Raw genomic sequence first — 23,201 nt, 5'->3', positions numbered from 1 at the left:
TTCATGATGGGCGTGGGGTTTCTTCTAGGGTTTAGGGTTTCATCTTGGGCGTGGGGTTTGGCCTTGGGCGTGGAGTTTCTTCATTAGGCGTGGGGTTTCTTTCTAGGGCGTGGAGTTTCTTCATTAGGCGTGGGGTTTCTTTCTAGGGCGTGGGGTTCTTCATTGGGCGTGGGGTTGATACAGTAGGCGTGGGGTTTGAGTTTTGGGTCTAGGGTTGATACAGTAGGCGTGGGGTTTCTCCTAGGGCATGGGTTTCATGATGGGCGTGGGGTTTCTCCTAGGGCGCGGGGTTTAATGATGGGCGTGGGTTTCTTCCTAGGGCGTGGGGTTTCATGATCGGCGTGGGTTTCTTCCTTGGACGTGGGGTTTGAGCTTCGGCGTGGGGTTTCTCCTAGGCCGTGGGGTTTCTTCCTTTGGCGTAGGCAAGGGTCGTGTGGCGCATGTGTCGCCTAGTTGAAAAGCCAGTGGTGCGAAACTACCGTGCGCTGGATTATGACTGAACGCCTCTAAGTCAAAATCCGGGCCAGAAGCGACGCATTCGCCCACCGCCCGATGTCGTCCTACAACTTTACAGTGTACACCCTCGGAGAATTTGTCAAAAAAGATGAGCTGTAAAAGTTCAATTCCAAAATATGTCAACAAAGGGGATCCGAAATTGAGTAAAGGTAATCATGTAAAGCTAATTACCCTTAAGGCATGAAACTATGAATTCAACAAGTCAGTGTTTCAAGTATAATGTGGTTAATGCGGAAAACACTTCTCTAGTACAATAATCCACAATAATCATTTCATTAAGCTAAACCATTTTGCATACCCATCTACATAATGTTACTCTACAATCTACACTACATTAGTAAATCAAACTAGGGCCAAGAACATCCCCGACTTCAGTAACAAACGAGAAAAACTCATTATAGAGCAGTCCCCTAAAAATGACAATTTTTATAGTGATACCACCTGTAAAATTCTATGCAACATCTTCTGAACAAGAAATTACACTAAGAACAAATCAAGTGATTCAAGTCTGCATAAGGTTTAGGCTTGGAATGGCAGTTAGGCAGGAGAAGCAGTGGTGTTCGTCTCTGCAAAAGCAGAACAATACTTATACAATATAGTTTATGTACAAGTAAGGATAAATGCCCTGACACTGATAGGAATGCACATAAACATATCCCATGCTACATTACAGACTGATCAAGCAGCCTACGACTGTACACGTGAACCACAAATTTTCCCTACAATCAATAGTCACACAGCACAACAATGCAAACCAGCCACATTCACCTTGCTATCCAGGAAGCAGAGCATCAGATAAATACTTGACAAAAGGTGTTTGGACGCCACTTGACATTTACCACAGTTGCCAGTAAGACACATGCTAATGTAAAAGCTGGAAAGAGATTTCCCCTCCCATCTGATTTGAAGACACCAGTACCTAAAACAGACAACATCAGCATATTGCATGGTGAACTCCATCCAATTCTCCGTGAAGGTTTGCACAGCTGATACTGGTTACTACTAACTCAGTTGCGGCTTGGCTACCCGCCGCTTCCATGTACTCTAAATCATAATAAGTAAATTAGAAAATAGAGGCAGGACACAAAATTTTGTAAAGTTTAAAATATATGAGTAGTAGAACTACGTACAAGAGGCTTGTCATCAGCATCGTCTGTATCATCAGCATCTGAAGCGTCAGTTTTATTTGGCAAGGGATTACTCTCAGCCCCTTCTATTTGTTTCTTTTCATCAGAATCTTCTTGTGAGCTCCCACTTAGTTTCTCCATTTGTTCCTCCTCTTCATGTGATAGTGCCATTTCAGAAGTGTGAGAATCCTGCTGACTAGTCTCCCCAGCGTTTTTCTGTCCACTTGTTGGACAAAGATTTGTTTCTTCACCAGAGTCATTTGTGTCCTGAGCAGCCACTCTGTCCTCTTCCATTCCTGCATCTTTTGAAATTTCTTCCAAATCACAAGCCTGGCTCTTAAGCACGTCATCCAATTCCTCCCCAGCATCACCTAGAGAAAAGGGGGTGGAAGGGGAAGGGGAGGTGAATGGAATTCGTGGTCAAAATCAAATAGACTAAGATATTACTAAACTCAGCCATGTTTTAAAACACAAAAGGAAGGGGTGGTACAGCCCATTAATCAGATTTAGGTATACAAAATTCAAACATGAATTTTGCACGGAAATAAAACTGGCAGGTTGTACCATGTCTCCAATGTAGAATTTAAAAGTTATAAAAAAAAATTTGAAGAGAGAAAGTTATAAATTAATTAAGCTGCAGTAAGATGTATCTTACACCAAGCATGTAGTTAAGATCAATTAAGAAGACTTGAGATGGAATAGTTGCAATAAATGTTATCACGAACCAGATTGAGACAGAGGTGACTTGTGATTTAAGAATAAAGATGTAACAATTTCCATTGTGCTTCAGAAATCATGCTTATGATTGGTACCCTCAGAGCCTCAAGAGGGGATTTTCTTAAATAAATTGTGTAATATCACTGTGTTTATTATAGTTTATTGTCCATCACTTTTGCTATAGATGAAGAAGATAAAACGGGCAAAGTCAAAGGTTAGTGCATTACCAGACCGTCCATCACTTCCTGATGAAACAGTTGGCTCGGCATTTGAAATATCAGATCTGTTCTCTACATCCTCCGAGGCGCTAGCAATCTTTCCTTCTAGACCATCTCTCTGGTCATTTGTTGAAGTTTTCTTCTGAGATCTTTTTCCCTTAACACTAGGTCTGCAATTTGTAGGATGATTAAAAGGCTAGACAGCAAGTCCAGAGTATGTTGCAATAAGCAGGCTACGATTCTCACCTCTTGTCAGATGTCCTCGATCTTGATTTATCTGATTTCTTACTTTTGTTCTTGGGTGACCTATCACAAACAACACCTAGTTAATTATAACATAGACCCTTTTACACTTCCTCCGTCCTGATTCAATTAACTAGATTGATAGAAACCCAAAAACTTCACTTATTTTATAAGTCAATGTCAATGTTGTTTTTACAATCCATTTCCATTTCTCTCCATCAAATCAGCCTGTTTTCTCTCTCTACCCTAAAACACCCTCTTGCATTTTCTTCCTCTCGCCTTCACTTCCAATCCTTTTGTGAGCTTAAGTTTGGGAGGAAATAATAAAGAAGAACAACCGGGTCAAACCCATGACACAAAGCCTTCTAGACTCGGACAATAATCTGGATTGCAACATTAATAAATACTTACATCATCTTAGCAGGACTCTTTGTAATATTTGCCTTCTGCAAGTGAAAGAAGATTAAGGAAAAGTTTTAACTCAAGGCAAGGAGAGAATTTATAGGACTGGACAATTACAGTAGGAAGGAGAGTGAGTGTCATCACAATGAAGCATACCTTCTTAGGCCTGTGGTTACCCTCAACGAGTTCCCAGCGTTCCTTATCTAGACGGAGCACTTCCACATCCCCGTCACTATATAACACCTTCACCATGACATAAATATACCAATACCCACAATGAGAGAAGCATTGTCAATAGATTGTACATAACATAAAATTCTATAAAACTCCGGATGAATGAAGAATTTCAAGGTGAAAAGATGAAGAAAAGTCAACAAAAGACGTAACAGAGAACCCCCTCCCCCTCTCTCCCCGCCAACCCATACACACACAAAGATGAGAGAGAAAGACACAGCAACAGCTTACCACATGTTTCTTTTTTTCAGGATCATAAGATTTTACCACACCTTCATAAAACCTGTTCAAAAGAGAACATACTGACTTTCAGCCAATTATCCACAGGGGTACCTCAAAAGTCAAAACAAATCCATAATCTTGCCAACATTATGTCATCTATGCATCAAAATCTTGCCAACATCACATCATCTATGCATCAAAGTAACCTTAATTACTTCCTCTATTTTTTTAGTTGCATCACTTTTGTAATTGTGTACTCCTAGGCAATTTTTGTAGTAAAGAGAGAGAGAGAATAAAGAGGCCCATGTGATAGGAGAGACAGAGAAAATTTATCAACTAAAAAGAAAAGTGATGCATCTAAATTGAACCTTCCGTGTATAGAAAGTGGAACATCTAATGAAAACAGAGGTAGTATTACACTACCTCCGATTTTTTTTAGTTGACACCTTTCTATTATCACGCTTGCCAACGCATGTTTTTAACGCTCAATATCTCTAATTATCAACATTGTAAAATTATAAAAAGTGGATATCAATAAATTATATATCGAGACAATTCAAACAAGATCCCATATAACTATATTTTATCGTATCTATAAATCACAAAAGCGAGTCAAAGTGTAGTGTGTAAATAGTGTAAAAGTCAAACGGTCTCAACTAAAAGAAACGGACGTAGTTATTCAAATCAATTTTTAAGTTTTCTATACCAACTAAATGGTCCACCTGTCCAAGGTGACCTTCTCAAAGAACAAAAGAAACTACAAGGAAACTTTGCAATGATAAAGGTTTCATCAAATTCAGTAAAATGACCAGATTAACATAATGCATTTTTGTATCTTAATTCCTAAGCCAGACCGTTAGTTGGGATTTCTCCATGTATAATGCCAATGAACTGCCACTGTTAGACACAGACTAATTTCAACAATCAAATGATAATATTTTGATGAGCCAAATCTGCCTTAATTGTAAGGAAAATAAATTCATTCCTTGTCCTCAGACAAGAGTCAACTATGGTTGTATACAGCTTTGACCTCATCAATAACTTGACAACGTGTTAATTGCTGACCAACAAGGCAGGGTCCATATGCAAAGCTTCCTTTTCCAGTATGCAGTGCGCTTGCAAGCAATTTTAGTACACAGAATTCTCTAAAGAGTTATAGTTCCTAAAGTTTTTACCATTATCTGTAATTTCAACTAGACACTTACCTTTTATCCATTGGCCACCAAACTTTTATTCTGCAATCAACCAAATCTGTGGTGGGACCATCACCTTCATTTGATGTGCACTGATGAAGATTTAAAAATAAAAATTAAAACAAGTTAGATTATGGAAATTTTCATGCTTAGGACATCAAATTGGTGGGAAGAAAAATGCTAAATCACTAGTGAAAGCCAAATTTTAGTCGTAAAAGATAGAGAATATCATGTTTCTACTCGAAAGGCAAAAGAATGGAATTTAAGAGCATGAACAGGAAATGCCCATAAAATATCCTCTTGGAGAGAAAGTAGTTCCATATTAAATTTTTAAAAGCAGAAATAAGCTTTTGAACCAAGTTCAACCCAAAAGAGAATGAGGAAGTCCCAATTTATCAAGTGGAAACATCGTAAATAAATCAACAATTTTGTCTAGTTAGCATGGCATTTTTGTACGAGTAAATAAATCAACAACTGTAGGCCCATAATTAACAAAAGGTTGTTGAATAATTTACATTTTTGCAATATGATAAACATAGCTTGAACCGAGCTCAATTTCTCTGACGAGCTACAAGCTCAAGCCAAGCCTAAAGACTAAAGAGGCATGATCTCGGCTCATCAACACCCCTAGGCAAAACGAATGACACCAAGGAATATATATCATAGAGATCAACAGGAAGATACATGGGGAGAAAGAAGGGTCATATAGGAAAAAGTAACCTTTGCTAAGCCAAACACACTTCTGCTCTTTCTTTTCTGGCCAGATCCAGCAGAAGACTTAATGACATTATCACTCATTTCATTCTCTACCACCTTAGGCCTCTGCACAGATAAATAACATGTATGAACACTGGCATTTACATAATAAAGGAATTTAGTGTATTTAAGTTAAATATGATAGCAGGTCACCTTCTGATCAGAAATATCAGATTCTTCAACTTTATGACCCTCTATGTCTTTACCCTGTTTGGTGCTCATGCTGCTGCGTTTCCTTTTAATGCTTCGTTTCCTTTTGACAGGTGATGCCACCAAATCTGACTCTCCCGGGTCTCCTTCTTGGATGGAGAAAGAGCCTTTTGAGCTAGCTTTTGCAGAAGGCTTAACAGCACTTCTAAAAGAAAAAAACTTGGAACGACTCCTTGATGATAACGATCTTTGGCGCTTGGGTGCAAGAGTGGTTTTAGTCTCGATTCCCTTCCTTTTCTTACTCGGATTTTCATCATCACTTTCTGGTTTGCAAATCAAAAGATTGTCGTGGCCATTGCTTGCTTCTATCTTACTTGAGGCCGTCAGGTTATCCAAATTGATTTCCCTCACCACATTCAAAACATCATTTTTCATTTCAGTAGGTGAAGAGTGGCCTTTTACCATAGCCTTTACCTTATTTTTCTGGGATTTGATTTTTTTAATCAGTTTCCCCAAAGGGATCTCGTTTCCTTCTGTTTCATCGTCTTCCAGAACCTCATCCTGTGGAATCTCTATATGGACCTAAAATAAGCAAATTAAGAGGACAAGTGATTAAATACAGAGGTAGAACATAGCATTTGGAACAAATATAGCTTCATAGATACATACAGTTCCATTGACTTCAAGTGTAAGTGATTCAAAGTGGGCCAGCACAGATTCATCAGCCAACCATGTGTATACATCAGCAGCCTATTTAGAAAGCAGTCAGTTTTGGTAATCAAGTAACAAGAATTGAGTACAGAGTTAGCATCCAAACCACTAAAACATTGAAGTCAAACTTCAGTAACATATGAATTTGAAAAAATGTACATAAGGACATAATGACAGCAAACTGGGAAGTTAAAATCTTTGCCTAGCAAAAAAAAAGTATCCCAAGTTCCTGTTTAAGCTAAACATCTGATGAAAGCCTTGTCATGATGAATAAAAGTAGCAACAGTCCATAATTTTCAAAATTATTACCTTGGCATTAGCTTCATCTTTGGTATCACTTAGTTTATACAGCATTGACGGTAAAGAAAACAATTCATCACCACCTTGAAATTCCCCTGAATTTTTAGATAAGCGTTTGATGACCAACAACCCAATTTCAGAAATTGCATGTGAATTCTGCAATTCAAAAAGTAAATGAAAAGCCTCAGGTTTCATTACATTTAGGGTTAAATCAATGATCTGTTCATGTCAAACAGACTAACAACATATATTGACAATAAAAATGATAATTGTTGTTATTGCTAATTTATGCAGAAAAATATTATCGCCTTCCTTCATTTGCTTTTACTTTTCCCCATTTGATTTCAGATACATGAGTAACAAGACAACAGGCAGGTGGTCAGGAAACATACACTACATCTCTCATCACAATTAAGTTCTCCTTGCTGTTTACAATGTCCAAAGGTTTGTCCCACATTTAGGAAAAATGCCAACTATTTTTTTGGACATTTTAAGAGCTCGTGTTCATAAAAATTTAAGAATTAACTACATATTTGCACATGATTTTCACTGGGGCTTGGAAAGAGTAACAGAAAAGCAATAAATCTAAGGGGCATTTTCCTTTCTACCTTTGACTTCAAGTGATCAACCACGTCCACTGATTTCTTGATACATTGCAAAATAGAAATGACAGCAGGAAAAACATCCTTTCCTTTATCAGCGCTATTAGCTTCAGGAACAATCTCTTCATCACCATGTAAAACCATTGACAGAAACAAATAGAGAACCCTAGTAAAAGAAACAAAATAATTGGGCTTAGCATACATGTTAAAATAAAGGGACAATTTAATGACCTGCAGAAAGGAGAATCAAAAGGCTCTACGTGTATCAAAAGCCACGAAAAGTATTTGACAAATAAATAAACACCAAGTATAATCCTCATTAATTGTAGACAGAGGATTTCAAGTACAGTAAATTGGAGCACAGTATTCTTGGAAGAAGTTGGCAGTAAACTTTATGAAGAAATGCAATGATCGCCTCATAGCATACAACTTAAAAATCAAATTTACAGTGGGCACATTCAAGAGAAACCAAGTCAACAAATACAGACTAGGCTGGAAGCACAATTTATGAAGAATTTTAAGAAAACACAGATAGCAATTACAACTCATGAGCCACTGATGAATGCACTTAATCTTCTCTTAACTACTGCTAGTTACAAGTGAGGTGAACGAAGGACCTTGCTTTTCAAGCCCTAGAAGAGGTAGAACAAGCCAAACCCAAATAGCCAAAAGCCTGAGAAGAAAAGCCCCACAAAAGATAGGAAAAAAGCTCTACAAAGATTCAAAGTACTATATCAGGATAACTTAATGCAATTAGCCCAAAAGTTACAAAGAATGAACCTGGAATAAGGCCTTAAACTGAAAAGGCTTTCTGTATAATCATATTGTACATTTGAGCTACTTTCTCAATATTTGTAATAATAAAAAAATATTATAGGTTTACCGATATATAGGTTCCAATGCTTTGAGATCCATGGATTTGTCAAAACTAGGGCACGTCGGATGATGGGCAAGCGCGTGGACCAGGTAAGGAAGTATATATTCTGGGTAAAGCCCTAGAGAGTTTGTATCAGATTGCATAGAAAGTTGTCGGGCTTTGACCTGACGACACATCTGTATAACTTCACCAAGATTACGTTTGTCCTGCAAGTCAGGAAGCACCAAATTAAAGCTAAGTTGTGATTATGATATCAGACAAGCTAAGTAGCAATGACAATACGTACATTTAAAATAAAAAAAATAAAAAATAAAAACACACACAATTACAAGTTAGGCCATGTTTCATCAACTGAATTTTACTGAATTTAAAATTTTCATATAGAAACTAATTTTTAGTGATTATTAAAACTGACTTTTGATGATTAAAACTGACTTTAATCAGCAATGCTGTGTTAGTTTTATTAAGTTACCTGTTTTCACTATTTAAAAAAAATGTTTGTTGCTGGATAACATTTTAAAAGGTAAAGATAACAAGGCCTTAGTGACTAATACCTCTTCCATTTCAGAATTCTTGGACGCGAAAATATCCAATAGAAAAGCACAAGCATATTTTGGATCCAAGATACGATCCTTTATGTACTGATGAACTTTGCTGAGAAACAGTTTCCGAGCTTGACGGAAATTTATCTGTGTAATAATAACGCAAAAGATGACAACAGAATTGATTAGCTAAAGCCAATGGCCAGCCTACTTATAAAATCTTATATATTGATCAGAAATTTATTTTATTTTTTTATATATAAAGATCTACATTTATCAAAAGCGCCAACCTCAACTGTCCTTAAGGCTAGATGAAAGACGTCGGCTGGTATGTTATTTTCCCAAGATCTTGAAAGACGAAGAATGGCTTTAGCAGAAGCAAGCTTCAAGTGAGCCCTATCCACAGAACTGCAATAAAGCACCAATAAATATATAGTTCCAAAGGTATTAAGTTTGCAACACAATGTTTGTATAAACAACAATACAGACAATCTAAAATTTCAAAGTTCCACCATACCTTGATTCTAACTCTTCAGCAAAATCTCCAAAAGACAGCATATTCCTGAGAATCTCTATGAGTCTATCAATTCCACCTCTAAGATGAGCATCTTTGACGGGTAGGTAGCTCTTAACCAATGTTTTAATACCAAATATCTGCCCAGAAAGATGAAAATTTAACAAATAAATGAAAAAAAAATATATCCACATAAAAAGAAAAAAAATCGGTCAGGAACACATGGAACTCGCACATTAAAGAGACAAGACTAAAGATTTTCTACTGTAACCAACCTTTAGTAGACAAAGTTCACTCTGATCACGCCAACGTGCTTTTGGTTTGTTCTGTCCTTTCTGGAAGCATGCAGAAGCATTTATGAATAAATAAAATATACTGTACTCCCAGCAGACCAAGAACAAGGCTATAAAAGTCCAAAAGATGACAATGAACTTACATTACTGCATTGCAAAATTTTGCTCTTGATGAATTCTACAATTTCACTTTCTCTAGTTTCAAAAACTGCCATAGCAGTCTGTGCTATACAACCCAGTGACTGTAGTACACTAGGCAAATGTGGTTTCTCATCTAACATATCAACCAGCCTCTGCACAACGAATGAGAGAGATTAGCTATCCAGCACTGTGATCCCAATGTCAAGTGCAAAGAGAGACAAATACATTAGTCATGATATAAGGTAAACAACAAATTAATACCTTGTAAAGAACAGAGAGTGACCGGAGTCCATCGTCCTTTGTTATCACAGCTAGAGCATGTACAGCATACTTGGCCTGCCTTCGTGTCCCTTCTAAACATAGCTTTTCAAGTATGAGATCCACAGAGCTGCAGATAAGCAGCAAACTTTTACAAAAAGATTCACCAACACATCAGGTAATCACAAAACAAGGCGAGAATCAAACCTAGATGAGGAAGTTAGCTGTTCCCGTATGGTTCCACCAGCCCTCGCTAAGACATGCAGAATGCCTTCTTTAACTATTTCATTTTCATCTTTAAGGAGATTCAATAAATCCCCTTCACTGCCAATGAACAACAACGAGCTATAGCTTGCCAGGATCTGGAAAAAAGCAGAACAAGGTAAATATAGCACACCCAATACAGCTTTTTAGAGAAGAAGGAACCTCAAGCATGACAAAGATGGACAAAAGAAGCAGACACACCAACAAATATATATATATATATATATATATATATATATATATATATATATATATATATATATATATATATATGATAGGCAATAATTATGATGTGCAACTAAAGGGTATTATTTGTGAGACATAAAATATTCCTTTGTTGCACATAATAATTAACGGAGGCAGTGTTTATAATAAAAATAATTATTTTTTGTAGTTTACTTCCTCCGCATACAACAAGTGAAACATAGCAGATAGCACTGTAGCTCAAACAGTTACGAATCCCGTGTCATGAGGAAAGAGATTGGAGAACGAAAATAAAGCACAGTTTCTAATGGCACTAGCACAGACAATGGTGAGTTTAAAGCCAAAAAAATATACCTTACCATTACATAGAGCATTCGAAAAATCCAATGTTGAGGGATTTTATGTGTTCCTTAGTCCACACAAAAATTACTATCATATACAACAAGCAGATACTTGGAGAACCAAGGTAACATATGGACATTCAGTTTTCAAGATTAATTATAAGCAAATATTACCCTCTTCAAGCCCACACCCTCAAGCAGCCACCAAATCTTAATAGGATTTTATTTGTATAGCAATATATCATTACAGCCATAAGGGTACAAGGTCTAACATCACAACCCTCCAGTCTCATATAAGGGCAAGAAAGAATCAAACTAGCTATAAACATTAATTACCCTCCTCACTGGCCTCTGAGTATGGAAAGGTTCTGCATCACAAAGACAATGGTTATAATTCTTTCAGTACATCAGTTCTATTTAGCCTCAGACTCAGAATGTAAACATGTCATGACGCATCTTTCTCACTGCTTGAGTATCTACAAGAGATAAGACAATCATAGATTCCTTCTTGAGTCATTTCTATTTATTTATACGCATAGAAATAATCTGTTCAACACCACATTTTAAGACGCATGTGCTCCCTGGTCTGCACAGAGGTTTAAGTGATAGGTTGTAGTTGGCTTATCTGTTATATAATAATAGAATAGTAGATTTTTTCAAAAAAAAAAAAAAAATAGAATAGTAGATGTGCTAGAAGATAGTGGACATAAATTATGGCTATTAAATAGGGATAGTGGGAAAATCAAACAAAGCACTACCTGACAAACCAGTCACATCGTAAGGAACAAAATGCAAATCAGAAAATTTCAAACTTCATCCACAGTTGCACACAGTAGAGAAACCTATAAAGGCCCAGAATAAGGAGAACTTACCACCAGCATGTTGACACATGACAAACAATTCTCTGTGCTCCCCGAAGATTTATGAATTGCAAGTTCCAACAGGAATTCTTTGACATGCTCCTTGCTAAAAAGCAAATATGAGCACTTTGCTGAAAGCACATTCAAGAAATCAAACAGTCGATGTTTTTCACCAAGAATCTTGATCAGATCATCCTGCAGGATAATAGCGCTTAAAAATGAATAAGCTCGTTATCAAATTAATAACCAGAATGCATTTAATGGAACTTCCCCTTATGGCAGAATAAAAAGAGTTTGATATATGCAACTTTTACCCCTATGAGAAAGTGACAGCAAAGAGGCTATATCCAACTTGATTGTTATACACTTCCTCAGCTCTTTAATTGCAACGCGGGGAGATGCATGGTTTTTACGGAGAAATAAAGATAGAGAAACATAAAAACCAGGACCCATGTAATAAGGAGAGAGATGGAGAGAATTATTAACCAAATAAAACTCCCTAAAATGGAATACATTGTGACTAAAAAAGAACTACTGTAAGTATGCACTTTGCAAAAGTGAGACCACTAGAAAGCTAAAGTACTTGGCTGGAAAAATTATTTCCTTTACCACAGGCACAGATTATAAAAAAAATTCCACGCTTTGAAAAATCCAAACCTTTGTGGCTTTGCACGAATATAAACAATGTTGTCACCTCAAAGATTAAATGCTTTTATTTTGGGAGGCAAAATGGATTCACAGAGAACAAAAGGCAGATGAAATCTATGCAAAAAAAACTGGAGGCTTTGCAGCAAAGATGATATCAAAACACTAAACTAAATTTTTCCGAATCTTCCCCCAATGGAGAAAAAGCTACACAGGCTCAGAGTCACACAGTTTCAATCGCAACACAAATCCCGCTATGTGAATTACTGTACATCAACACATACTGACATACAGCTGAAGAAGATCTAAACCATAGTGTGCAACAGCTTGCAGAAAATAGAATTCACTTAGTAAAACATAACAATAAAGTACATGATATTAGAATACAACTTATAGATACACTCATACACCAACATAACTTCAGTTTCCCAAAAAAATTATACTTCCTCCGTTCTTTTATTATTGCACCATAAGGGTTTGACACAAATTTTTTAGTAGTGGAAAAAAGGATGAGAGAGAAAGGTAGAAATACCAAGTTGCCCATGTGATTGTATACACAAAATACAAAGTAAGGGTTGAAAAGCAAGGGTATATTAGGTATTTATAGTGTGAACACAAAAATTTCTTTTCCTAAAATGGATATGGTGCAATAAATGTGAAACTTCCTTAAAAGGCAAGTGGTGCAATATTAAAAAAACGGAGGAAGTACAAAAATTCTGAAAGCCAACAAACTTAAGCACAAAACATTACAGATCAAGCAGATCAACAAAGAACAAAATAAACGGCAGTTAATTGAGAGGAAACCTAAAGCACAATGAAGGAATACATTAAAAGGTGACAGACTCAAGCTTACTAAACAAGTAAGATTGACCAGCGCAGTCCCAACTATAGTTGGAGACGGCCTTCTTTAAAACATAAGAGAGAAAGTGGAGTCCAGCATTAATTTGTTGGTTTTAAAAGAACATAAAATTGAAAGTATTTTATGATGCTTCCCAGTATGAATAGCATATAAATCACCATATGCTCTCATGGAAACTATGATATAAGTGGTACAGCCATTGCATAGAGGGTAGAGCTACTCTACTTATAAATATCATATAAGTTACTTATACGAATCCTGCCATAATCCCAAGCATGTCTAAGTAAAGAGAGATCAAGTAGAAAGACTAAAGACAGCAGGATCAACCAGAAAGACTAATGACAGCAGGATCAACCACAAAGACTAAATACGACAAAAACCTCATGATCATAAATACAGAATATACAAGCCATCAAAGGCACTGTTAACACACACAAACAATTAAGCAAAGCAGAAAGCATGCCAGATAGGCTGAACTTCAGCATCCAGCGACAAGGCCTACAACCTGATTCTTAAAGTGCTTACTCATCACATTACCAGCTAATGTTGAATGATGTCTAAGGAATCCCAATGGTCAGAGATCATGATTCATGCATTATGATTAAATAGATTCCAGAGAAAGAAAAAGGTTTTAATCTCATAGATTAAATTTCGAAAAACATTCTCACGGCTCACCTGACTGGTACGCGCTTCATGGAAGCTAGTGTTTGGATCAAGAAAGCTAGATAATATTTTCCAAACGTTAGTGTCTTTAAGCTGATCAAGAGTCAAAAATCCTTCCTCGGCCTTCGAAGGATCCACAAAAAACCTCGACATTACCCGGAACAAAAGGATAACCCTTTTTTGATAATCAGTCACATCAGCATCCTGCATTTAAGCAAAGACTAAGAAACAGATTACCCTAACAAAATTTTGAGCCATAAGATGAGTATAAACTTCAACATTTGCTTATAATTACAAACCTTGTATGTCTGCTTAAGAGACAGATACTTCTGCATTTCTTGTTGTAACCTACATTAAAAAGTAATGAGTCAAAATTAAACACAACCCAAACGCTTTGTACCGAAAAACCTATAGAGCACACAAACCTAGATGGTAAGCAACATGCAATAAAATGCCTACCTTTGCTTCTGTTCCAATATCTTTTCTAAAGCCTTGACCTCAACTTTGTCTAGTCCTGCAAATATCTGTATCCAATTTCCAACTATATCTTTGACAGAAAACTCAGCTGGAAATAGTGGTCCACATAGAATAGACTCAATTGCATCTGATCTGCAAGCAGATTAAACCAGCTGAGCACATAATAAAATTATACTACGAAGATGATTAAAGGACAAAGATTGCAAGAATTTTTAAGCATGCTGTAGGATTTATTATAGGGAAATTTTTCTCCTTTATCAGCACTACGAAACCTGGCGATATACAAATAAAGTGAAAGGCTTTCTATTGCCACACAGGTGACTTCAAAGATATAAAGCAGCGGCAGTAGATGTTTTTTTGGTGGTTTGACAGGCTGGTGCTGGGGTCGAGTTAGCCGGAAAGGCGGAAACAAGGAGAGTGAGGGACGGGTTAGCCGGAATCGGGAAGGGATGGTGGCCGAAATTGGGTAAGGGCCGGTAGCTGGGGCTGCCGGAATCTGGGTTTGGGGTATTTTAATTTTTAATTTTTTGTTTTTAATTTTTTGACCAATTATAGGCTAACACGTGTTTGGTAACTTGTAATAGCAAGTTAGATGACCGGCTAGGACTATTTAAAGCGAAAGAGGTATAAAGGTTGGATTATTTAAAAATAATCAAAAGGTGGGATTATTTTGGGCGGATGAGGCAAAGGTCGGATTACTCCGGGCAATTTTTCCTATAATTTAAAGATATTGTACCAGTTAGTGAAAAGGTAAAAGATAGTCCAAGGTAATATTTAAGCTAAGATACAGGAAGTAGAGTTCCATAAAAATCCTTGAATTTCCAAAGATTAACTTCATTCTATTGTTTATGAAACTATACAATACAATAATGATGTATTTAAACAAACAGGTTAATTTTAACATTAGGGCTTGAAGCCTGTATACAAGTTAACCAAATAATCCTAGAAGCTAAGAATTGTAATCCAAAACCCATGTATAATGCACAAGCTGTACAAAGAGCATGGCACCCCAAGGCCAAGTGAGGGTAAACATTGCCATTTACATTATAGTCACTCATGCAAAAAGAATATCTATAGAATCACATGTTTTGAAAGTAATGTATGAATTTCAATAATAAGTTTTTTCCCCACTTACAGTATTAGAGATCACGAGTAGAGTCATATACGATTTGTGACTTCAATTTTTTAAATGGCATGAATTATGCTACAATTTAATCAGGCATCGAAAGTGTGTGCTTTGACTGTGGCTTAATAAAATTGACGTGCCTAGACCAATAAATGGAACCACTTCTTGCGCTTCAGCATATAGGCTGTTAAATAGGAAATTATCCAAGCCAAAAAATCATGGAAGGAAAGATGGAATATAAGTTTGATAATCGATATCCACGATTTTGGGTCATTTTCAAGTGAGGTGATATTCTGTCTGAAGGAGTTAATGATGCAAGAAATGTGATTTATGGATTCCAAATAATGCAGTCAGAAGTGTTGGTCCTATTAGACAATACTAAAAAAGCTCAAGGCTCAAGTTTTGGTTAACAATTGGGTCTGTAGCTTGTACAAGGAGTAGGAAAGAAAGGAAAGGAGCCAATAGGTTTTAGGCATCAAACAATTAAGTGGGTGTCATTTGCAATTTCTGTAGACTTGAACGAGGCATCCTTAACTTGTTTAATTCATTTGTTTCTATCTTTGATTTTTATGACTTCATGTCCTCTACATTTCTGATTTAACTTTTCATACATTGTTTAAAACTAAAGTTATGTGCTGCTCCTTCGCAAATGCACCACCCACAAACCCAACCACTCTCCCCGTAGCAAACACACCCCGCATATTCTGGACATGGCTGCAACAACACATCAAATGAACCCACAAACACAATTAGTCGCCGCCCACCATAGTTGCACCAACAATCGCCGGCAGACATCACAAATCAGCCGCTTCAAACGCCTACTAATCAGCCCTAAATTCACAAAATCATCAGACCAGCCACTCCTAGGGGAGAGTGATGGTTTTGGTGGGCTAAAAGTGAGTAAAGGAGGTGGTTTCGGTCGTGGGTCTGTCGGAGAAGATGGATGTGGTTTTTTTTTTTCCAATAATTTTTTTTTATTAATTTTTCTTTTTTAAAAAAAAAAAAATTAACCAACAACGTGGTAACACGTGTGCAAACAATTCCAAATCACAAATGGTAACCTGTTTAACCGGTTTTAAGTCACTCGGGGCCATTGGGAGCGGATTAGGTATAAAGGTCGGATTATTTAAAAATAATCAAAAGGTGGGATTTATTATGGGCGGATGAGGCAAAGGTCGGATTATTCCGGACAATTTTTCCTAAATTATAATCCCTCATGCATAGCTTTATGTTTTTTATCGTGAGTGAGTAATACCAGCCTTGCATTGAATAGGTTACCCCTATCTTATTCACCTACTAATAGTATTTGTATGATTTTGCTTACATGGATCAGTGTAGAATCATCACTTCACTAGGATAACTCCCCCCGTCCCTATACGATCGCACCTTAAGCATTTTTTTAATTTGTTAACTTTTGATTGAGTGGAGTTGATAAGGGAACACAGCCTATTTTAATTGTTAGTTTAATTTATAATTCAGTTGAAAATATGCAACAAATTGTGATCATCTTTGCTAACTATAACTAAGAGTGAACTAGTCATTGATCCCATTCTTGCTTGAAAATCGGACATGTATTTTCCATTATTGTTCTTTGCACTGTGCACTTGCTGTATAAAACTTGCTAACACTGTTTAAGATTGTAAGATCTATTATCTGCAGAAATCAAAGCTAAAATGACATCCCAATTATGAGAGGAAAAGTATTGATAAATTAACAATAGCTCCATAGATTAGTAATTGATGTTCCTAGCAACTGCAACATAATGCTAATTAAAGTATTAAACACAGCACTGTAGATTTAAATGTTGCTTACCGGAAATCTTTGTCATAGAAACACCTCAAAATCTTTCCAGGTATCCAGTCATATTCATTAGCACATCCTTCTTTGCACCTTAAGCAGTAATGCCTGTATATCTCAGCAAGTCGATCAAGGGTATATTTTTTCACAAGTAACTGCAAAACCAAAAGCTGAAATATTTAGTAAACAATGCATAATCATCAACGAGTAAACGCAGAGATGAGAAATATTACAGATTTGTCACGAAGGCGTTCGGCGACTAGTTTGACAGTTTCAACTGGAATGGAATTAAGATTAAAACAGGCAACATCGCACACCACAGCAACAACTTGCTTCCGCACATTTTCATCATAGTCCAAGAGCCGATCACACAAGGCAGCTGCATAATTTTAAAGTATAAATGAACGGAAAGTACCTTAATTGTAAGCATTTCATAAAATCATAGGGGCAGATGTTACCAAATATTTGAGGAGCCTCAGGTCTTAAGGGATTTGAAAGGAGACATCTTTTTACATAGTCAAGGGCAGACATCCGAACCTCGACTTCTCTATCTGTTAACCTCTTCAAGAACTCCACAAATACGGATTGAAAAGCCTCAGAGATAGCAGAATCTGGAAGAGCAAAAAGCTCACCCACCAGACCAACTGCTCTAAGACGTGCTTTAGACTGGTCATTCTGTATGTAGAGGATAAACATACTTAGACAATCATTTCACAGGGTAACAGCCTCACTGGCAACATTGAACAAAATACTGGAGCTTATAGTGTTGGTTTAAAAGGGGTTGCTACATTCAGAAAAGGTAACAAAAACATAAGACATTAACATAAACACAAAGGCAGTAACATCCAAAGTACATCAGACTCAATTGCTTGAGAAAGTGCAATGAATTACACAAAACATCAGTAAAAAAAACAAAAAAAAATCGCATTTACCAGTAGCTCTCCAGTCAGGTAAGGAACAACTCCCAGCAGAATTTGAGGTGAACAGCGGTATAAATTGTAAATAACTTCATGGTAATCAATTTCGCTATTCAAGGAATTTTCCCCTGTCATTGAAGATATGAGAAATTGCTTCACATAAGGTTCAAGTTTAGTAGCAAAATGTTCAATCACGTTCATGGCAAGTTTCCTCCCAGCATCTGTAAAATCCTGAACCACCAAAACATACCACCCACAGTAATTTGTTATAAAATACTACATAAGGAAAAGTGTGTTTTCTGCCTGCAGATTATAAATATAGAGAAAACATTCCCACCTTTTTATTTTGTCCCAGTGTAGAGAGCAAAATTAGCAGCAGATCTTCATGGATATCCTCACTTTCCTCTAGAAGAACATACAAAATTGTTTTCATCGATGACAGAACATTTTCTGGGTGCTCATCCCTGCACACAGAACCATATCAAATTACAGACACAATCTTTCCTTCCAAATCATTCTTGATGCTCAATAAGGTTTTTATGACAACATTTTAGTTTTGAGATAAATATAAAAAATAAATAAAACAAAGACCAGTAGAAGTTTACACCGCAAGTCAAATATGTCTAATGATAATATCTTTTCTGATTAATCACCAAACTAAACATACCTTGCAACACAAAGAAATGTCCTGAAAAGATCATTTACAAGATCATCGCATTCAAGGTCTAACATCACAACACATGATCTATATCTGGCAAGGGTCTCCAAAATGATAACCCTCCTTCCAAATGATGGTCCACTTGTCTCACTAAGACCGCTAAAAGTGCCAACTATTAAACCAAAAACATCCTACAGAATCAAAAGGAGCAGATAGATAGAGTTAGATCTAGCCAGGAAAAATAAACATTGAACTTTAATATATCATACCTTCAGAATTTCATCACTATAAGGTGCTTCAGGTGCAGTAATACGAGTGATTTCACAAAGACAAGAGGCAACTAGGAGTTTAACATCCTTATCTTGGTGTTTTAGCAGCTCTGGTCTCACAATGGCCTTCAGGAAGGGTTGCATTGACTCCAATATCGGAGCTGGCGGAGATTGCTCCAAATCAGAGAGGATCGTAATGGCTTGCTGAGAAGAAAAAAACATATTGAATTAACAGGCATCAACAAAAACTTAGCCCACAGGAAATGAAAAAGCATATAAGAACCAACAAACACAAGAAACAAACAACCATTACACATCTGAAGACATACAGTAATGCTATCAAGACAACATGTCAACAATATAAAGAGCTAAGTTTGATCCTATGTATAATCAGAGATCAGAAAGCAATTTCCGTTTACCAACAATAAAACAAGAGAAGATAGTAGAATTCTATCAAACTAAGAACACATAACACAAAAGGCAATTTGAGTCCAAATAAATTGCGGATAGATTTAATAAGTCGCCATCATCACGGCCTAAACAAATAGACAAACACCTCTGCTGTTTTATAAAGTTGGTAACACTTTCAAATGATAGTTAAAATAAGCAAACATGAATTTAATGCTTTGGCTATTGCTCCTACTGTCTGATTTTGCTTGCAAAAAGAGTGAAAAAGTAGACAGGAATAAGCGGATGAATGGGTATGGGACCCAAATTTAAAGAAAAAATAGACGGGAAAAATAGAGAGAAAACTCTTCCCGTAAAGGGCAAGGGACATTTTTGAAGTATCCAGTGAGGAACGAGTAATTTGGAACAAAGGGAGGATATTAAGCATATGATATATATATTTGGTTTATGTTTTGAGGCATTCTTAAGTGTATTTTGGCACAGCTCAAAACACAATATATCTCTTCAAACAGTTCTAACTTCTAAGTGACACGATTATCAGAAAAATCACAAGCATTCCGCAATTTAATGTCACATATCAGACCCTTCTATGTCAAACTCATAATTGACTACAAGATTGAAAGGCCTCAGCCTTCTATATTAAGGGATAGAAACTGGCAAGGGAAAATTACTCCAGCCAATCAAAATTAAAGTTGACGTGAAGTGCTTTTCGTGTAATATACGAAGTTCAATTCTACACATCTAAGGATGCTACATGAATCAAGTGGGCTCCTGTAAAGAAAACTAAGGGGCCGTTTGGATGGGGTATTCATCAAAGGGAAAGGGAATCAACTGCCCTTATTCCCTTTGATGTTGTTTATTAGGTTTTTTTTTCCTATTCCCTTTACCCTCCCGGTTCCCCCAAAGTCTTCCAAATTGATTCCCCACCCCCCTAGGTTTATCCATTCCCTTTCCTTAGCCACCACTACACCACCATACCCACACCAGCCACCACCCTCCTTCCTTACCCCCACCACCCTCCTTCCTTACCCCCACCACCCAGCCGCCTTGCCACCCCTCCCTTCCACCCAACAGTTTCCCCCACCTCCACAAACCCCTAGAATCCTCTGTTTTTCTTAGTTGACTCACCTTGTATATCTAAACTATTCACATACTTCCTATGACCATCTTTTGTGACCTTTAAGTAAGGAAAAGTATAGTCATGGGGTATCTTATTAAATTCGTCTCGATCAACTTCTTATAATTCTTACTAAAGAATCAACAATATTAATGGTCTAAGTTCTTACATTGCAAAGCGTAAAAGTCACACTAGGACTAGAAACAAAAGAAGTAGTGGTGTACAATGCAGATTTACAAAGTTCACCTTTAAAATGCAAGAAACAGAATTTTAGTTCTTTCTGTGCAAAGTTTATTTAAGCTGGAAAATGCTAATGTCTCAATTATTAATGGGTACAGCAGCATACATTTAGAAGGGCGAGATGCATATGTGGATGTTATTATTGTTGTTTAAATATGATATGGATGTAACAGTACAGTTTAAATAAAAAAAAAACAATATAAACAAGCATCAATAGCTCTTCTACTATAAGCAATTTCATAATTTCATTTTTCCTAAAGTATATAGATATTAACTTTTCCAGACCAATGTTCAAAACCCAACTTGTACAAATGTATTCTGCTCATGGCAAAATATGGACTATGGAAAATGTCTTATCAATTACGTTTTGCAAAAAACCTCACAATCCACCAAGTTGACAGAGGTATTCCAAGTAGCCTTAGTATTATTAAAATATTAACTCGGGACTAACTTGATTGATTCAAGTTCACCCTAAGGGCGTGTTTGGTATGAAAATTTGTAATGTAGGAAACGTAAAGAAATAAGTGTTTCTGTTTCTATCAGTTTAGTATGAGGTACAAGTAACAAATACCGTTTACAAAGGGTAACAAAATCCCCCAAATTATTACCCTTATCCAACTAGTGGAAACAAAATGTGTTTCCCTCCTCAATTATAAACTCCTCAATTTGTTTCCATTTCATAAAGATACCAAACATATATCAATGGTAACGTGCATTATTACCCTTTCCCTTACTTATATAAATCCTTTCCATTCTGTTTACGGAATTTATACAAAACGCCCCCTAAATGGGAATTCACTGGCTGCTAGATCTAGTAGTATGCCCCTTACAGCCTTGCCAAAGCGCTATCTGATGAATTGCCCAGACTTCCAAAACAATATCAAATTGTTTCCAAAGTTTAAAAGCTAATAAGCACTAATATGGTAAGTGTTTACAGCTAAAGGCTAGAACTTTCCTGCTGTGACTACAGGACTACAGCATCACTTACATAATTCTAAGATTTCTTTCCTAAAACTTCACAAAAAATAGGCGCTTCGCTTTTCGTTCCCTACAAAATCCTATGGTTAAGAGTTTGAATACAACATTAATGAATGTAGTACAGAAATTGGCGTTAGTTTCGCTAGATTCCTTAATTTAGTAAAGCTGAATTCATGCATGCTCTCGGAATTGCAACACGGAAAATGAAATCGGCAAATTCATAAAATTAAAAAATAAAAAAAAAAAAACCCTCGAATCGATAAAAGAAAGACTGGAAACCTAAGATGAACTAGTAATGCAGGGTAAATATAACATTGAGCACAAAAACCCAGAAAACCCCAAAATTAAGAAAGCAAAATAGAAGAAAGGGAGCTGAAATCGAGGGAAGATAGAAACCTTGAAAAGCTTGAGCAGAGAATCTTTGGAAGAAGGAGGAGCTTCCAACTTGGATCCCAAGTCTTTGAGCTGCTGTTGCAGCAATTTATCACCCATTGAATCTCTCTCTCGAATTCTGGTTCTGGTTCTGGTTCTGGTTCCTCTTCCTCTTCTTCCTCCTCTTCCTCAAACCTCAAGGGTTTGGTTTCGATTTCGAACAAATCTCTTTCTTTCTCTTTCTCTCTCCTATTTTGATTTTTTTAAATTGTGTGTGTAAAACGCAGGTTAAGGTTACAACTTACAAATTCAACAAACTCACTGCGCTTTGCTCTTGAGTCTTGACTTTGGTTTGTAATGCCGTCTTCTCTCTTTTTTCACCTTTTATCTCTCTCTTCCTTACTTCTTACCCACTTGCTTCCTCTCTCTTCCTTTTTTCCAACTTTGCCCCTTTCATCTCTTTTTTTCCAACTTTGCCCCTTTTATCTCTCTTTTTTTCCTTTTTCCGACTTTACCCCTTTTATTTTACTTCACATTATTTAATAAATTAATATATAAGTTAAAACTAGGTTAATTCCCGTGTCATGCACGGTAATTTTCAATAACCATTATTAAACTATCATTATTATAATTGGTTTTTATAAACATAAAAAACTAATAATATAATTGACAAATTTTGATCAAATTACTGAATTACAAAAGATATGTTAAATATAAAATGATGTAAAAAATAATCAAAATTATGTTAAGAATTTTTTGTTATAACTATATAAAAATTTATGTTAAAGATATGTCGAATTTTTTTATTTTTAGTAATTATATTGTATAATATTAGGGAATTATTTTTGTATAAATTTTATTTCTTTAATATAATTTCAAAAAAAAAACACTAAGGACACACCAGGAGATGACATGTGTCATTACTAGTGTGTCTTTTAGTATATATATATAGTTATTGATTGATGATTATTGATTGATTGGTGGGATTGA

General features: G+C 36.3%; 1 protein-coding gene across 3 annotated transcripts; it reads right to left on the bottom strand.

Moving 5' to 3' along the window:
- Positions 1-828: 828 nt before the first annotated feature.
- Positions 829-22,841, bottom strand: LOC145636507 (sister chromatid cohesion protein PDS5 homolog A-like). Of its 3 annotated transcripts, none has more exons than XM_081688082.1 (33): positions 22,236-22,841; positions 19,097-19,300; positions 18,837-19,018; positions 18,507-18,633; positions 18,185-18,400; positions 17,711-17,927; positions 17,486-17,631; positions 17,268-17,407; positions 14,312-14,461; positions 14,152-14,200; positions 13,865-14,056; positions 11,698-11,880; positions 10,224-10,378; positions 10,020-10,146; positions 9,761-9,910; positions 9,600-9,659; positions 9,328-9,464; positions 9,101-9,218; positions 8,823-8,957; positions 8,275-8,474; positions 7,398-7,557; positions 6,799-6,945; positions 6,448-6,528; positions 5,782-6,360; positions 5,593-5,694; positions 4,885-4,964; positions 3,689-3,740; positions 3,380-3,466; positions 3,233-3,267; positions 2,825-2,884; positions 2,588-2,748; positions 1,647-1,945; positions 829-1,560 (listed from the first exon to the last, which is right to left on the bottom strand). In XM_081688082.1, exons 1-33 carry the CDS (start codon positions 22,329-22,331, stop codon positions 1,519-1,521), a joined length of 4,869 nt encoding a protein of 1,622 aa, XP_081544208.1. In that variant the 5' UTR covers positions 22,332-22,841; the 3' UTR covers positions 829-1,518. The 3 variants fall into 3 exon arrangements, with proteins under 3 accessions (XP_081544208.1, XP_081544209.1, XP_081544207.1); XM_081688083.1 differs by having other exon boundaries at positions 1,647-1,939; XM_081688081.1 differs by having other exon boundaries at positions 1,647-2,014; positions 22,236-22,839.
- Between the last annotated feature and the right edge of the window lie 360 nt (positions 22,842-23,201).

The sequence above is a fragment of the Chenopodium album genome, chromosome 6 (assembly GCF_948465745.1).
Source record: "Chenopodium album chromosome 6, dcCheAlbu1.1, whole genome shotgun sequence".
Classification (NCBI taxonomy): domain Eukaryota; kingdom Viridiplantae; phylum Streptophyta; class Magnoliopsida; order Caryophyllales; family Amaranthaceae; genus Chenopodium; species Chenopodium album.
Note: the sequence above shows the minus strand (reverse complement) of the source record. Positions and strands in the feature narration are given on the sequence as shown.